This window comes from Fundulus heteroclitus, chromosome 19 (genome assembly GCF_011125445.2).
Source record: "Fundulus heteroclitus isolate FHET01 chromosome 19, MU-UCD_Fhet_4.1, whole genome shotgun sequence".
In the NCBI taxonomy this organism is placed as follows: Eukaryota; Metazoa; Chordata; class Actinopteri; order Cyprinodontiformes; family Fundulidae; genus Fundulus; species Fundulus heteroclitus.
Window position 1 is genome coordinate 7,148,144 of NC_046379.1, and position 18,649 is coordinate 7,166,792.

The 18,649-nt window shown below is 39.6% G+C and overlaps 2 protein-coding genes across 3 annotated transcripts in view; one reads left to right on the top strand and one right to left on the bottom strand.

Moving 5' to 3' along the window:
* tdrd9 (tudor domain containing 9) overlaps positions 1–18,195 on the bottom strand; it is a 53,571-nt gene extending 35,376 nt beyond the window's left edge. Inside the window, exons 1-5 of one of the 2 annotated variants that reach the window (XM_036150767.1) lie at positions 18,006–18,195; positions 7,368–7,438; positions 7,192–7,259; positions 6,643–6,864; positions 668–790 (exon numbers count right to left, since the gene is read on the bottom strand). In XM_036150767.1, the coding sequence (XP_036006660.1) occupies positions 668–790; positions 6,643–6,864; positions 7,192–7,259; positions 7,368–7,438; positions 18,006–18,124 (603 nt within the window). In that variant the 5' untranslated portion in view covers positions 18,125–18,195. The remainder of the gene's footprint in view (positions 1–667; positions 791–6,642; positions 6,865–7,191; positions 7,260–7,367; positions 7,439–18,005) is intronic. The other variant, XM_036150766.1, reaches the window with a different exon arrangement.
* On the top strand, positions 10,277–13,807 carry rd3l (retinal degeneration 3 like). The gene is made up of 3 exons (XM_036150770.1): positions 10,277–10,365; positions 11,435–11,742; positions 12,968–13,807. Exons 2-3 carry the CDS (start codon positions 11,456–11,458, stop codon positions 13,299–13,301), a joined length of 621 nt encoding a protein of 206 aa, XP_036006663.1. The 5' UTR covers positions 10,277–10,365; positions 11,435–11,455; the 3' UTR covers positions 13,302–13,807.
* Positions 18,196–18,649: the final 454 nt, after the last annotated feature.

Here is an 18,649-nt window from a genome sequence, read left to right on the forward strand (position 1 = left end):
GTAACAATCAAAAGTCTAATAACGCTATAATTTCCTGTAAATTTTCTGATTGAGTGCATATTTTAGTTAATTAGAGCTGCATAATATTAGAAAATCTTGGAATGGTGATAATAAATAATGCAATGAGGACATCAGGAGCAACAGACGCCTATTTTCTTCTTTAACCTCTTTCTCATATGTGCTTCAATACTAGACTCATTTGTGTCTGGTGTGAACATCTGTACAATTGTTGCACTCCAAACAGTCCTATGTGGGATTATTATTGCACAAACTAATACTGCGAGGACAATATATTAGGGATATGTTGTGCAGCCCTAATGTTGATGCATTGTGTGTTTTATCACAATAGAAGTTGTGGTTTCTTATGAGCTGTGTGGTTAAATGTTAATGGGAGCAGATATTTCTTTAACGCGCTGAAATTAAGCAGCCCAGAGTTTGTTGTCGTCTTTTTCTACCTAAAAATCTCTGCACATATGACCTCAAGTTTCACTCAACATTTACAGGGGTTCAGCAATAAAAGGGCGGTACAGTAATATGCGATGAGAGTGATATTGCAGGGATACCATTTAATTCAACACAGAAAATACCTTCAAACAACAGCAAAAAATATCTGTTTTAGGACCGTATGATGGAGAAAAGCATGCAGACAACTGTTCTCTTCACATACCTCATCTACAAAAATGTGAGAATACTCTGTGAGGGACTTGGCCAAAACCAGCTTTTGCAGCAGAACCCCTGTGGTCATGTAAATTAGCCGAGTGTGCTCAGTGGCCATTCTCTCCAGTCCGATCTGAAAAACACACACAGTTTTATCCATAAATACGATGATAAAATAGTTTACGCAAAAGAGATCCATTTGTTTTTGTGGCAAAAAACACTGTTTGACATCCTGTTAACGCTGATGTTTAAACAAAAAAATGTAGTCTATATTTTGTTGCACTACTGCTGACTTATTATACATTGAAATATTTAAACATACATTAACTCTACCCTAAATTAAAATCACAGCCCATTTTCCACCGAGTCCCAGGATTTAAATACATGGATTATTATTTTTACCTGGGCAATTTGCACTGCAAAAACAGAACTTAAAATAAGTAAAATATTCTTAAAATATGTGTATTTGTCCTTGATTTGAGAAGGTAAATAAGATGGTTTGCCAATGGAACAAGATTTTTGACCGTAAAATAGGAACAACTCATCTCCATCATCCTATTTTAAGTGCAGAATGTCTAATTATCTTATATTAGGGGTCAAAATACTCATTCCATTGGCAAATAATCTTATTTACCTGATCAAATCAAGGACAAATACACTAACTTTAAGAACATTTTACTTAATTTTAGATCTGTTTTTGCAGTGTGTGTACTTGCTCTCAATTATTGAATTGTTTAAGTCTGCCTAATGATGGATGGAGATGTTTTGAAGAAAACTGCATGACAACTCCAGTCCAGAAGGTGGCGATAATGGGGGACCAAATGCCAAACAAGCAAAGCCCTACCTAGAAGTCTGTCAGACATATACATTGACACCTCATTAGGTGCTGGAGCGCATCCTTCGTCGCCTCCATCTTGGATGGGTCTCTTGTACTCTAGGCTGGCATAAGAGCAGATGGGAGTAAACGCAGAAAGAGCAACTTTGCCCATATTTTCTGCATTTTACAATTGCAACAACCAGCGATAACTACTAAAAGTAGATCACATGGCGCAGATCGTCATTTTGGGCCTACAGGGGCAAGTTTACTTTGTAACAACACTTAAACAAGTTCTTTTAATGTGGACAACCTGAGCTTTTTTGTCTGATTTACACATTTAATAAACTCCTTTGATTCTTTTTCCCACAGTTTATTGCTCAGTTAATTTTGGAAGGCTGTAGGCCTGGGTTTGACTCGCATCTCCACATGCGTTTCCGTCGCGTAACGACGTCTGAGTTAAAGGCTGCCCGAAATCGTCTCAGAGGTCCGAAGCTCCTTTCCTCCCCACAATAGAGTTGCTACTGTTGATCCGATGAAAAAGTCAATGAATGGGAGTTAGGAGCTATAACTAGACGTTTTCGGATGGAGACATTGCTTCACTACTTCATCATTATGTGCTTTCCTCATAATACCATGTATTTTCTAAAGTTCACCCATCCCTACATGCTGCAAAACATCCATGCTGCATCATGCTGCAACCCTTGTAATTCACAGTTGGGAAGGTGTTCTAAGGCTCACAATCGTCTAGCACTAAACGGGCTTTTAAGTAGTGGCTTCTTCCTCACCGAGTGGCCTTTCCACGCATATTGGCAAAGAACTTGTTTTACTGTTTACACACAACTGTCTCCTTCCTGGATAGTATGATGGCTGAACATTCCCACGCTATTAATATTTACTAGGGCTGAGCAAGTTAACGCGTTAATTTCGCGTTAATTCATTAGACTATTAACGGCGATATTTATTTTATTGCGCATTAACGCATGTTGCTCACATGCTTTCAGTCAGTGTCAGTCAGCAGGCGCGCTGACTGCAGTGCGCTGTCACGGCAGCACTCTCCCGCTCCCCCTCCCCTCTCGTACATGGCTCAGCGGCGCCAGCCAATCAGCACGCAGGCTCAGCCTGGCCCGCCCACTCAGCTCTCACACAAACTTAATACACAAACAGCTGAGAGAGACCGCAGCAGCGAAAATACATGAACAGAGGAAGTAGCACCGTTTGGCTTTATTTTAATACCGTAAATGAAATCAAGCTGTATGTTTTGTAAAAAGCCGGTTCATTTCAGTGGAAACACAACAAATTTATCTAAGCATGTGAAAAAACATGAAAACGTCGAGCCCCAGAAACGGAGAGAGGAGACGAAACTTCTCTCATTGCCCCGACAGACCCACAGACGTCTCTGACTGAGGCGTTTCAGTCCCTCCAGGGAACATCCAGGTAGATCAGTGGATGGATGGATGGATGGATGGATGGATGTTACTGGAGCCCACACATAACATGTAATTAAGACCTTGAAAGAACCCAGTACATATATTAAAAAGTGTTATTTAAGATAAGATAACATTAGCTAATCCTTTTTTTATCCCACGACGGGGAAATTTATAGGATTAAAGCAACAGGCAGGTGCACACAACACAGACAAAATTACATAAGGATTGAAATATATAAGAGGTGGATTAGCGAAAAAACACTGAACATTATTATTATTATTATTATTATTATTATTTAATTGTAATAATAAAATAAAAACCACAAAACCCAAAAGGTCAACAGTTTCATGATACATCAAGCTTAGGGACTGGCTAATATACAGCAGGTCAAAAAAGGCCATATTTTGGCTGCAGTGCTTGCTGTTCTCTTATGAAGAAAAGATCAACTAGTGCACTAAATTCAATAGATGGGTTGAAAATATCCAGTATAAAATAAGTGCTACAAATGTTACAACACTTTTGTTCATATGGCAGCAGAACATTAAAATAAAAGTGCTCTTTACACTACTTTTGAATTCATTCTTGGAGTTTGTAAATACAATGCGATTAATCGCGATTAATCAGGGCGATTAATCGCGATTAAATATTTTAATCGTTGCCCAGCCCTAATATTTACATATAACGGCTTGAAAAGATGAACGTGGCACCTTAAAACATCTGGTATTTATGACCTATAATAAAACAAACTTACAGTTCTCTTCCTGACAATCTTGGCCAATTGCTTCCTTTTTTTTAATTTCTATCAAGGAAGGAATGTGGTTCACATGTTGCCCTAAAATATATATATTCCTCCAAACTGTTTTAAGCCATAGTAATATTGCAAACTACTGAATTTAAATTGATGAAATGAAATTAAGTAGTGAAATTAAGTGAAATTGAGTACTCCATGTGATATAAATAACTGAACCAGAATAGAAAGTTTTGTCTGATTTAATGTTGGACTGAAAACAAAATTGTTGTTAAAACACTAAACATCTGGTTTCAACAGGGACATGCTGGAGTATGGAAGTCATAAAATGAGGATTACATCTCATTTTAGCCGTGACTGTTTTTCGTTCTCCCACTAACGGTGACATCATCTCTAACTCCAGAGATCTGGACCAAGCGGAGGAAAACATTTATTTTAAGCCACAGCGTTTCAGAGCTCTGCACAAGACAGCAAAGCATCTTGGCAACGAAGCACCCTAAACATTGTTAATGCATGAAAAAAATAAAATAAGCAGTTTTATTTCAGCAATAAAACTGCTGCAATGAAAGATTCTGAATGTCTTAATAAGACTAAGGATCCTTGGTCATGGTATTTGTGATTACGGTTTCAACTTCTATCTTTATGGTTGATTGATTTCAAATGTTTTCTTGCTTTTGACGCTTTTATTCCTACAAACTTAAAAGCTCTTAGAGTACAAGAGCATCACTCATTTAGCACAAAAATGATTCAAATTGCCCTTGTATAGTTTTGCTTCACAACTTAATCCATGAAGTTACAGTTTGTGGTTAGAAGTGGAGATGCACCAATCAGATATCGGCTCCGATATTGACTAATTAGCTGGATCAGATGTCGGATGATTGATGATCCAGCATTTTGATCGTCATTTCTTTTTTAAAATTTTTTTATTATTATACACAGCAATAGTTACGGCGATCTAGTCACATCTATGTTTACAACAACAGTTACGCAGAGCACAGCAGCTAGCGATGAGTAGCCCAGGTATCGTTATCAGATTGGAAAAAAACTGGATCATCTGTAGCTAGAAGCCAACATTTCATGGGTAGTGTCATTATAGTCAGGCACGAGTATCGATTAATTAGTTAATATAAAGTTGATTGATCTTATCGATCTTGATAAGCAGCCATTTTCTTAAAAATCCTAGTTTTCTCTTGTATCAAGAGGGTCTTTCCATAACTTAAAGGGAAAGGTTTTTTGTTGTTTTTTGTTTTTTACAATATGCTTTATTTTAAAAGAGGCACATCATTATAATTTAATAGTTTATTGCACCAACTGCATTAAATACCGACTGAATAAACAAAAACTGTGGGTCTTTCACACATTATTAAACTTGGATACATTTATAAAATATAACAAAACAGAATCCTATTGGGCTGCACTCTGGACTCTGTGGAGGAAGTGGCTGAGAGGAGGGTGTTGTCCAAACTCACATCCATCATGGACAACATCTTCCACCCGCTGCACCAGACTGTAGAGGAGCTGAGCAGCTCCTTTAGTGACAGACTTAGGCTACGTTCACACTGCAGGTCTTAATGCTCAATTCCGATTTTTTTGTGAAATGGGATTTTTTTGCATGGTCGTTCACATTTCCAAATATATGCGACTTGTATGTGATCTCCTGTGTGAACTTAATGCGTTCAACCTAAGTGTCCCGCATGCGCACTCGAGGACGTCACACGTAGCAAGCGTCCTCAGTGTTTGCGGAAGTAAACATGGATTATAATTATGGCGCGCATTTTGCGGTCATTAATTTATTTGCCTAATGATGGATGGAGACTGCTCTCCTCATTGTAGTCCGCTATGGGTGTCGTCTTTCTTCCAGCTTCTGCATAGCAGGATGCAGAATAGTGACGTTTGTCGAGTATCGGTGACATACAGGTCGGATAAATGCGACCCGGCTGTACAGACACAGGTCGCATTTGAAAAGATCAGATCTGTGTTGTTCAGACGGTCATAAAAAGATCAGATACAGGTCGCATATGGGCAAAAAAAAAATAATCGGAATTTGGTCACCTCAGGCTGCAGTGTGAACGTAGCCTTAGACTTCCTGTCTGTAAAAAGGAGCGTTACTGCAGGTCATTCATTCCTGCTGCCATCAGATTATACAATGCTGCACTATAACTGTAACTATAACTGTAACCATAACTGTAATAACTAATGTGCAATTCTATTTAATACACTGTGCAATAATCCTGAAAGAAGTGACTTCTGCTGCTATTACACCTGAACATATGACAATACACATGTATATAAGTCACCGTGAATGTACATAAGACATCCTCTGCCTTATTTACTATTTTGTATTTTTATCTTTATCTATTTTGTATTTTTATCTTTATTTTATTATCTACTTCTTTTTTATCCACTGTATACAGTGTGTCCCCCTTGCAGGACAAGGTGCAACATTACATGATGCACCTTGTCCTACTTTGGAACCTTCTTCTTCTTCTGATCACTGAGCCGATGTGACATGTGAATTTCTCCAATGTGAGATCAATAAAGCTTATCTTATCTTAATAAAACAAATCTTAAAACAACTGCGCACGTCAGAGTGGTCCTATACTGAATAAAGCCAGGTGCATTTACACGCAGATTATGATCAGATTGTGTGCCCATATAAATGCTACAATCTGATTATTTAATCCGAATACATTTTAATTTGATCGTGAAATTTTGTGCATATAAACAAAAATGTGCAGTTACTTTATAGGAGGTACACGTGAAAAAAAAATCCTTTTGTAGTAAAACTGATCTTAAGGTAGGAAAAGCTGCAAAAACCTTTATCTACCTTTACCTTAAGAAACGCAACACTGAAATTGTAGTTTATATATAGACTTGTATACAAGGCCATGTTTACCACTTTATATATTAGGAAAACAGAAAGACTAAGATGGTATGCCAAGATACCAGGAAGTTTAGCACAAATTCACTTTCCATTTCAATATTGTACCAACCTGATATCCCACCAGACTACCCAGGGTACACTTCCTCTGAGCAGCAACCCAGCGAGCGATACTGGTGGCTCCAATCTTGCGTGGCTGAGTGACCACAATGTTGCACGGGGCATTTTTCTCGTTGTAGTGGTCCAAAATGAACTGTGGCAGCTGGGTGGTCTTGCCACTGCCTGTGGCTCCTCGAACGATCACAACCGAGTTGCTTTCTATGAAGGAAGTCAGCTAGAAAGAGAGCGTGCAGATGGGCCGAGTTAAAATAAAACCTGTTAGAAGAATGCATCATGTCACTAAAACTAAAAAAAATATCTGCGTTAGGAAAGATGAATGAAGTCAGCACTTAACAGCACTATCCCCATAGATATTCACAAACAGAACCAATAATACTCAGAATGAACTGGCACATAAAAAAAATAACAGCATTTCTTCTAAGGAAACATTACGGCTTAGTGCTTTTGTGTCCTAAGGACATAATGTCAATTTAAGTAAAATCTACAACGACCCAAACAACTACTAGAGGAAAATGCATTAGTGTGTGCAATGCTGCCTTACTTCTTCCTTGTTTTTGGTTATGGGCAAGCTCGGGTATTCAAAACTGGTGCAGGGAGAATAAGGACGACCTAAACATTCAGAACATCCAAAGTTTTAAAACAGCAAAGAAGGGGATGCATTTACTGCAGTCTAGTAAAATGTTTGAACGAGCTCTACAACTAATAACTATTACTCACCCCTTGAAGGTTCTGGTTTTTGGATCGATCCCACATCAGCTTTTTGGCTGGACTCATCGGGTTTTGCTGGGCTGAGAAAAGGAACATACGGAGTTAGGGCTGGACGATATAGGGGAAAAAAGCATATTAATAAAACAGAAAAACAGAAATCACATTGCTCGATATCGATAATTATCAAAAAGAATTCAAAACATATATTTAAGTGCAGCCCTGGACATGGAAGTGGCTAGATTGCCATAACTGTATTGCTGTGTCTGATATTAATAAAAGAAATATCCGATCCACCTGATATCTGATCAGATATCTGATCTGGGTATCGGATCGCTGCATCTCATTTTCTTTTTCTTCCTTTATTTTTAATTGTGTCCTGTCTGGCCTGTGGCAATAAGAATTGTTGTCTTAATGCCAAAAAGAGCCCAACAGATTTTACTTTCACACATGAAGCCTTACCGGTTTCGCCGTAGTGCTCCGCTTGATTTATACATGCAAGAAACTTTATTATAATTTATGCAGGGAATATTTAATGTTACACTAAAACAAGAAGGTAGAAGAATAAAAAAAGAAGGAGAAAAGGTGAAAGAGGAGAGAACGATACATCCTCAGTCTGATCTCAAAGAGAGACGTAAAAAGAACACAACCAGCCGATAAAGTGTTACTGACAATCAATCAACGCCTTGATACCATCACTGAAGAATATACAGAATTAATTAATACGACATGTATAAAGTGACAGCTGAAGATAATAATGGGCTTTTCTGCATAGATGTGAGTCTGAGTAGATGGATCCAAGCACCTGTAGGTATTTGAGAGAGTGCGCTTGTGTCTGTAAGGTTTATCCATGAGAAAAATGCTCAATAGTAGCTGCATCTTTAATTATAAACTCGGGGTTTTTCTGAGCTGCAAGCAAAAGAAAGGAATAGTAGAGACGTTTCAGACATTGGTTGTGTAAAATTTCAAACTTGATAGCAATACAATGTAAAAAAAAAAAATAATACCTTTCACATATTTTATTCTATTAATCTTATTTGTCTCCAGTCAGCAACCTAATAGGTTCTCGTTTTGTATTATAAATATTTTTATCAATGTGTGAGATAACCACAATTTTTGTTTATTCACCCAGTATTTTATACAGGTAGCACAAAATTCTTAAAATATAATGATGTGTCTCTTAAAATGCAGCATATTGTAAATTATTTTGCGGTTCACGTTAGGGCGATATGGCCTAATAATGATATATTGATTAGTTAACCTCGACAACAATAAATGGACAGTAACACAAGCAGCCTGTGCCCAAAACACTGCACTAGCATCCATCTATTGGTCTCAGCAGCTTTAACTATATGTGCTCCAGTATTAATACCAACAAGGACCTCTTCTTTGATGTCCCATACAGAGATTAAACCTTGTCCGACCTTCTCCGTGGTATCAGCAGGAAAGTATGCAGTCTGGAGCACTCAGCGTTTCACCTACCATTCTCCACCAAAAACATTTATTAAATTGCAAAGAATAATCACGTTTGTTTAAACTCGATTATTATAAACATTAAAGCTCAATATAGCATGTTCTCAACAAGTAAACGGCTCTATTAGGGCTGGGCGATGTTGCTTAAAATTAAAATGTTAAAAATTTTATTACACCAAATCCAATTAATTTTTTCCCCTTCCTTTTCATTTCACAAAAAGAAATTATTTTTAAAAATTTGCTTTTATTTCAAGCATTTCAGTTGATCTGAATTCAAAGTGCAACTAAATCCAAGCTGTGAAACAAGATGGCGATAGTGTAGTTTCCTCTTTACACTATTTTGACAATATGCTATAATGTATGCTATTATCATCAAGGAAGCCCATTGGGAGAATAAATATACAGATTTTTCAAAATTTACATCTTAAAAAAAAAGTGTAAATCCAAATTAATCGATTAAATCCATTTTTTGCTCAACCCTAGGATCTCTGCTCATTTTACAATTCCAACGTTTTCACATTGCAAATGTATAGCACAAAGCTGCCGATGACTCCACAGGATATAAATAACATGTAAATATAGTTTTTAAATCTAGTCGTTTTTTTTTCTCTGAAACTTTTGCACTAAAATAAATACCTGAATACCACACAGCTTGAATCACTCATTTGCCTTGTTCAGTTCAGTCAGTGCCTCTGATTACTGTCTTTCTTGGTCAAATTAGATGTATGTATTGTAGATTTGGGCAATGTATAAAAAAATAATTATTATTTCATAAAGTAATCTTAACATATGGTGAATTTCGATGACATTTTAGCGACAGTGACGTGGGTTTGTTTCAGATAAACCCGCCGCACAGGAAATCCTGTACGTAGCTCAATCTGGTAAGATCCTTGTGCCGTCCCTTTGAATTTCCCTCTACTGAGCTCTACCAGGCCTGCAGCTCTGCAGCCTGAGGAGCAGATCCTCTCCTCTGTGTGCGCCCTTGCCTTGCACTCCGAGCGAGCCGAGGATTTTAATGCATAAACAGACACTGCTGTCGTACAGCGCCGAGAGAGGGCTCCAACAAAATACACCCACGGCTCGTGAGCACACATGCACCGACTCCCGTCCTCTTTCTCTCCAGTGCGCGCACACGCATACCGTGGAAAGCTACAAAGCAGCTGACCTTACAACAAAGCTGCACACTGCACAGAGGAGAGTGAGGTGAAAGGATAGGAGAGGTGACAGCTCTTAGTCAGTTGGCAGCGTGTGACTAACTCTCACCGACAAAGTCTGCGTGACAGAAGCAGTGGGAGGACGAGACAATCACCGCGGAGCATAAAAAAATAAATAAAATAAACTGGAGAAAACAGCCAAGCCAGCAGAGGGGACCGCGGTCGAAACTAAACATTTGCCACCAAGGGACGCAAGGGGCAGTTATCAAAAGAGGTCAACTTCTGCACAGTGAATTTACAGAAGCGCGGCGCTGGATGGTGCACCATGTGAGCGGCTCCACAAAAGCTTGCAGCAGAGTCAGCAGTGCAGTTCTGTGTGACCAGTGAGTATATTTTTATTTTTATTGTAATTCCACCCTGATGTGCGCGTACAAACCTACGTTCTGGGGGGGGGGGGGGGGAATTTAATCGGATGCCTCAAAGGCTGCGTTGTGCAAACTAGTGCATTACTCAAATACCAATATACCGTTACGGTGAAGGTTGGACCCGGCAGGGCGTAAAATAATAAAAATAAATCTGGGGTGAAAACAGCCAGAAAGATAAAACCGGGTCATAAGTTTGTCTTGAAGTAAAAAAAAAATCATTGCACCGATTGGACTTGGGGTCCAAAATGATCCACAGCTCAGCCAAAGCACTAAAAGATTACGACATCTTTTAAGTCCTATTGCATTTCATTGTTCTAGTCTTAAAAAACCCAGTTTTAATATGGACACATGCACTTGTCTAATACTTTTCTTCAATGTTCCTGAAAACCTCGATCATTAAAAGATACATCTACAGGGTGCTTGCTCTTTTTCCAAATTAAAATTCCAGACTTTTTTAAAACTGATATTTTTTTCCCCCCCAAGACCTTAACTTTATGTACTTGTATACTTGTGTGCCTACTGCCTACTTCATTGGCTGAGATTGTACAAACTGTTTATTAGAAATGTAAATTTTTATAGGCTAGTATTCAATGAACAAATGCATTATTCACAGTAAATTATGCCTTTACTGATGAAAATGTTTCAAAACAAAGAAAATCACAAGTACATGAATTTCACATCAAACAAGTGTTTGATTCCATTAGGCTAATACAGAATGTGACCAGTTAGTAAAATTATAGTTTTATAGCCTACCTTCCTATTTCTCATTTCACAATGCCTTTGAGCGTACTGTAAAATTCTACCATACATTTTTTCCCATACTTTATTAAGACTTTCACACAAAATTCAAGACTTTTCAAGGTCTGGAAAACAGTGTTTCAAAATTCCTATTAAGAATAGGAATTTTGACGTACTCGTCAAAAATACTTAAAGACTTTCAAGACTTGCGCAAGCACCCTGATCTAACATTTACTGGCCACGAAGGTTCAGTTAATTTACAGATGCATGCTCTATCTTCGGTTTTTAGGGCCTATTTGCAGGAGGAGCGATGCCTCTGTTCAGCTGGATGAAGTGGTTTCCGACTCAGGCTCTAAACAGAACCGAGGTCGCGCCGGGCCAGATGTTGCTCACAGAGCTCCTGTGGCACGTGGAGGAACGAGAACGCCTGGCGAGACAACTGGAGCGGGAGAGCAGGCTGGCCCACGGCGCCCTGGGTCTCCGCTGGTTTCAGAGACACCCCAGGCTGCGGACCCTCGTCTCGTCGCCGGAGCTGCACCAGCTGGAGTTCCTCTGCTCCCAGGTTCCACACGTCCACACGGCCGCCGTCGTCTCCAGGTGTTTGCCCGCTCCACACATCTGCATGTCAACGACGCCCGGCTTCAGATACGGCGACAACCCGGGGGGGCCCAACAGAGCAATTATCTGTTACAGTCAGACGAAGGTTAATTAGAGAGTTAACGAGTGAACATGAAGGCCTGACTGCCGGGGCTTCCCCTCAGCTATCAGCTAGAGAGAGGGGGGAAAAAAGGCTGAAGAGCACATGGCTGAGCAGCGCCGTGACCCACTTGTCACACAAAAAATAAAAACCTCACAGCCATGTCGTTAATGTGCTTATATAACCAAAATACTACTAAAAGAACAGCACTCTTTGAGTTGTTTTTGTGACGTTTTTTATGAATTTGTTATGTTCTATGAACATAGGACAATCAGGCAAAAAAAATATTTAGCGTTTTCACACAGGAACGATACAGGCATAACTAAACGCTGCCTGAATTAATGTCTTTTAACCATAGACATAATATAAGAGTATACGCATCATTGGGCGGGTTCTGCCTATGCTGCGATGCGTCAGAGCGTCCGCCATCTTAAATGTGGCAGATCTGCAGTTACTCAGTCACTTAAACAGTATCAGAGTATCAGAGACGTTTATTCGTAGTATTTTTGTTTTTGTAATATTACAAGTTTATTTTCGTATCCCTTAAGCTTCATTCTTCTGCATTTATTCTCCAAAATAATAAAAATATTTCAAATAATCTAACCTGGCCCTATTACTCCAGGAGTGAAATAATTCTGCAAACTGTGACAATTCTGGAAATGTTCCCCGTTAATTCTCATAACATTATCGCTTTTTTTTTTTTTTACTTTATTGACCTAGGACTTTTTTTTTCCACATATTATTAATTTTACCTCTTTAATACTCCCCCAAAAAGTCTGTTCCTAAAGGTTCACATGTGACACGGTTTTATGAAATAATGAAGACCACAATGTTTAGATTTAACAAATTGATCCTTATATTCATAACACATACACATGTGTGTGTGTGTATCTCTCTCTCTCTCTATATATATATATATATATATATATATATATATATATATATATATATATATATATATGTGTGTGTATTCTTCTCTGATTCACGTTCACAATAACAGAACTCAACTTTTTTCTGCCACATACAATATGGCGGTGACGTTGACGTGCGAACCTCCGCCCTATGACGCGTCTACGTATATATGATGTCTGTGCTTTTAACTCTTCCGATGTATTCTTCCATCAGGTTCCGTGAGGTGCTCGCCACCAACGACGTGCGGCCCTGGGAGCTGGCGTCCGTCTTCAAGCACGTTCTGATAGACTTCCTCAACCAAAGAGAATATATGGAAGAAGACGGACCGTCGACGGAGGTTTGGAGCAGCCGGTGCCAGAAGCAGGGCTTCGTCACTCCCATAATGCCCCAGGGCGGGGGTCATCACAGGGAGGAGATCCCAACCGTCTCCGGATACGTGGATCGGGTCACGCGGCACTCGGGTTCCTTCGCTTCCAGCAGGGTCTGGGATCTTCCGTATTACTACCCGGGGCCTCTAAGACCCAAAGGGGAGAGTACGACGCTGTAAGAAGATGCCACCCTTCCCAGCTTTGACCTTACCACTAGTAAATAGATACTCCCACATCCTCGCCGGGGAAACTAACTTGCATTTACAACATTACTGGGTAACAAAATGTGAAAATATCCTGTGAAATAAGGTCCTCAAACGACAAATAAAAACCCACTAATATGGATTTGTTTAGTGCCAGGTGGCTGTAGCGATCCTGTAGTAATTTAGGAGGACTCCATAAAGACTGCATAGGATCCTAATGTGTGAGATATTTCCGAATTTTTATACGGTAAGAAATACAAAAACATGAAACCATTTTCCTCTGAATGGTTTTTAAATCTCCAGTGACTCCTTTTGGTGATCCAATGTATGAAAATAGTAAAAAAAAAACATTTTGTTAAAGCTGTCATGTCTGTGTAGCTGCTCTGTGTAACACCATTTTAAATTCCATGTTAACATTTTATGTACCTTATACATTTCAAATTACGAAAATAGAGCCAATAAAAACAAATGTTTAAAAGTTCCATTTGCATTTAATTAACACTTGAATGTTCATGTTGTTCCCAGACAAATACAGCAGAGGGCTAAAATGTAATTTGCCTTTAACGCCATCGTGAAAAGATAATTTCTATAAAATGTTTTATGTTATTACTGCTGAACCTCTGCTTTGAACCTTTAGTACACCCCAAACTAAGCACTTCCTTGTGAAAACGCTTTTACTGCGTGGATAAATTAGAAAAAAAAACAACAACTGATATATTAAGGTTCACCGTTATTCTCGAGTTGATGCAGACTGTGTGAGGTGATGATTTAAAGCCATTTCCTTCCATTTTCGACTTATACTGCATGTGACAACAATAAATAACAGCAGGAGGTTTGCTTGTAGTTATTTTGGTCTTTTAGGACTTAAGATAAGTTTGTCAGTGCACACTGTTGTCAGTTTTACAAAGAAACAGCGCTGGTAGTAGGACTAAGGAAATAAATAAACGAGAAAACACTTAACAGTAAAAATAAGTCAAAGATTAAACAGTGAAATAAGAATAACACCGTTTAAGGGCCAATTAAGCGTCTGCATCTATGTGGTATGAACAATAGAGGGAGTTAAAACAGTCTCGCTCTAACGCAGCACAAGTCGGTCTATTTCTAGCTCTTGTTCATAGTTGCTTATTTAAGAAAGAAAAGCGACTTCAGTCAAAAACAAACCTATTGCCTTACATTGGGCTGCCGTAACGCTGTTTGTCTTACCGGGAAAACAAGAACAGAGCAGCAAGACCGCTTCGGTACACAGAAAGTTGCAAGAGGTTTTTTTTCTGGCTGGAGACACTAGGGGGGGAGGACAGACCTCCTCAAACATCTCATAATCTCTTAAATTACCATCACAGGGACTAAGAAGACCATGTATTAAAGGTATACTGTGCAACCGGGGTTGATTTTCCAGCGAGGCTCCCCCCAGAGGGCGAAAGTAAAAGTGCACTGTCATAAAGATGCTCAGCTGTTCTGGGTTCTCCGTCAAGCCAGGCGCGGTTGTTTTGAGCTTAGCAGACAGGCGAACGCAACGAAAAGTGGAAAAAACAGCAGTACAAACAATGACTAACACAGTGAAGGTATGAACATCAGGTTTCCCGCAGCGCTATCTTGGCGAGGCGGCAGCGACCGCCAAGGCGGTCTCCAAAATAAATATATAAAAAAAAATAATAATAAAAACTCGATATGCTTGCATGTTTATTTGACGTTAACACGGGGTTCTTTGTTGTTTCTTTTGCGCGTGCATATAGTGAATGGCAGAGCAAAAACACATGGAGTTCTCGCCGTAAAGCAAGACCGACTCTCGCGATGCACACGAGACTTCTGAGCCTGTGTGTGCGGGCCGAGGGCTCCTGCAATGGCGTACCGCGCACGTGACGTCACCGTCTCAAGAGCAACGCCCCTTTTGCCGCTTAGGTAGGGCATACAGGAGAGAACGCACGGATAACCCAGCTATTACAAGCGCAACAGAAACAGCGATCTGACCGACTTTACAGCCGTTAAACTTTCCCAAGACGATGTCCCAGGCACACGGATTACTGGTCGCACTGTCGAAGAACACACCAACCTTCAGCTCAAACGATGGCTTGAGGTTCGAGGGCTTAAAAAGACTGGAAAACTGGCCGAGTTGATGAACGGTAAGCTTTGTTGTTTTTTCCTGCGCGGCGATCATGGCAGCGTCGGCCGTTTTTTTTTTGTTGTTGTTTGCAATCACCGTCCATGAATGAGTATATGTTTAATGTTTGTCTCATTTGAAATGTTTTTGAGTAAGCTATCCTGGTAGCAGGCTATCATGTTAGCGCCTGCTACCATGATAGCCTATATGCTGTCATGGTAGCAGGCGCTACTTTATTAACATGTCGGCCACCAAAATACTCTTACCTTGACTTGATGTCGCTGGAATTGGGTCAGGATGTTCTTCGGTTGTGCCCTTTCCTCCGACAAAATGCTTGCTACATATGTACTTGAATTTGGTAACTTTTTCCGGGTTGAACTGTTGTGTAGGCCGACCGCCCCGGTGTACCCAGCGCACACATTTCTCCTTGGCAGTCTTGAAGAAAACATCCTTCATATGCGGCCGATCAGCGTAACTCGAGTCGCTGTTGCACGTTCCATAGCAACAATGTTTAAAAACCATGGTTTTAGATTTGGAAAAAGCAGTCGTTTACCGAGTAAAACCTAGGCTAACGCACGTCTCTTTTACAGCAAAACAGCGGCAGGTTTCCGGAGTTTGCCCCACTGCGTACCACGTGATGTGACGTCATCGTGACGTGTTTCTAAAAATAGCTTGCGCGCGGTACCCCATTGCAAGTGCGGTATTTCCCCCACAGACCCCCAGGGCGGCCGAGAAAACCTTTGTTCGACCTGAAATGACTCATTTAATCATCCAAAACGGTATGGAACACATTAATTAACTGAAAAATGTTGCATAGTATGCCTTTAAAGTAAGAATGTTACTCCGGCTAAGTTCACACTGCAGGCCTTAATGCTCAATTCCGATTTTTTTGTGAAATCTGTTTCACAAACATTTCCAAACTAATACGACTTGTATGTGATCTCCTGTGTGAACTGAATTCATGCAACTTAAGTGTCCCGCCCGTGCAGTTAAGGACACGATGACGTCACACGTATCAAAGCGTGCTCGGCGTTTGGGGAAGTAAACATGGATTATAATGCCGCCACGCATTTTGCGATCTTTAATGTCTTTTCTAATCGGAGCTTTCTCTCCGTTGACTGCTCCTTATTGTTGTCGGCCATGGGTGTCGATTTTCTTCCCGCTTCTGCATAGTAGGAAGCAGATAAGTGACGTTTGTCGAGTATCAGTGACGTACAGGTCGGATGAATGCACCCCGACCACAGACACAGGTCTCATTTGAAAAGATCAGATACGTATCGCAATTAGGACCACATATCCAAGTGGCCTGGGTCGCATTTGAAAAAAATCTGATCTGTGTTGTTCAGACTGTCATGAAAAGATCAGATCCAGGTCGCGTATGGGCAAAAAAAAAAAAATCAATAAATTTGGAATTGGGTCACTTCAGGCTGCAGTGTGAACATAGCCTTAGCGCCACTGAAAGCAGCATAGCATAAGTTCCAAAGTTTTTGCAGACGTCTGCCCCCTCTGGTGAAATGTTGAAATTACACCTCAACCTTTTCGTTTTATTTTACGAGCGTCCTTTTGCGCAGCTGCTAATAACGTGGCGCGCTGCTGCATATTGATTGAGGACGCAGCTCTCACTGACGATTACTACTCTATGTGTTCTTTGTTTCAGAATAGCGCATGTGAATATATTTTTTTTTTTTTACCTTTTTTCAAATCAGACCCAGTTAAATGCGCAACATTGATACAATTTGCGGGACAACAGTGGAAAAAATGCGAGACAGTCCAGCACAATCTGGTCCCTCTAGTTGCAAATTGCATCATTAGTATATTAATTGACAGCAATGATGAAATAGGCCTTAAATAACCCCAATAATAAACCTTTTGCCCAAAAACAGCAACAGAAGTGCGCATGTGTGGCAGATGGTCTGCTGGCTTTCTGACACCTTGTGGCAGCCGGCTGGTGTGTGCAAAGAGTGTTTAATGGAAATATAAATAAAACATGATTTGATAGTTATTACACACACACTAACGGGCATCTATAACAAATCGTTTGCCTAAAAATAGCAGCCATGGCAGCTGTATGCCACCGAGGCTGCCACCGGAAGTGCCACTATTTTTTTTTTTTATTAAGCAATTAACATTGACATGAAACAGACTCTCAGAGAGGATGGCAAAATGTACATAAACAGATGAAGTATTCATAAGTAATGTCTATTCACTAGATGAAACCATGAATACACATTTCTGCAATAACGCTAGTTTGCACAAATTATCCTAATCTTATTCACAAACCCGAATGCAGACATAATAAAAGGCGTAGTTGATTCTTCTCATTGCGCCATTTTTTCAAGATGGCTGCCTGTGAAAATCAAACCTTTTCGAAAAACTTTGAAAGCTACTATCTCTGCAACTTACAGAATTTTTTCATCTTTTTCAAAACCTAATATCCAATCATCGTCCTCTTGAAAACCTTTATAATTAAACATTTCAAACAAAGTTTATGGAACCGCCGAACGAGACCAGACCGTGGGCTGCTAGGCAGCTAACACCAATTAGCTTCAACATTTACTGCGCAAATTTGTGAATTTGCTAACCTGGACTTCGTTGGTGTAGCAACTTCGGTTTTAGTCTCGTCTTTAAGGTTCAGGGTGGTAAATGGCGCCCCTGACGTGAACCACTTTGAGATCTGTTCGCCTGTCACGGCTTGCTTCATGGTGCAGGTCAGTCAGTCCAGGTAAGCTGAGACGAGGAGCACGACGGGGCCAGGCCACTGCACGCTCCACTTCCGCATTCCACATGAGACCACGCCCCCTACTTCCGTCTTCAAAGTCATAGACTTTAGCATATATATATATATATATATAGAGAGAGAATAGAGAGAAATAATTATATATATATATAAAGACAATAAAAAATAAGATAATAAATAAAGAATACATACATTATAGAATAAATATATAAAATCAGATGACATAAAGGGACACATCTATACATATATAATATATATATCTCATAGCTTATAAGAAGCAATATCATCTCTGTTTAGAACAGATCCTCTATAAGAAACTAACATAATCTCCTCCTCCTCTCTCTCCCTCCTATCTCTATATGGAGAAGATCCATCTCTCTAGAGAGACCACCTATCTCTCGTCATCCTGATAAATATATAAATATATATATATAAATAATATATATAAATATATAATATATATAATAATAATAGATATATAAATAATAT

Coding starts and splice junctions, on each gene's coding strand:
- rd3l (XM_036150770.1), top strand. CDS start 11,456: ATGCCTCTGTTCAGCTGGATGAAGTGGTTTCCGACTCAGGCTCTAAAC. Junction 11,743..12,967: donor ACGGCCGCCGTCGTCTCCAG/GTGTTTGCCCGC, acceptor TTCTTCCATCAG/GTTCCGTGAGGTGCTCGCCA.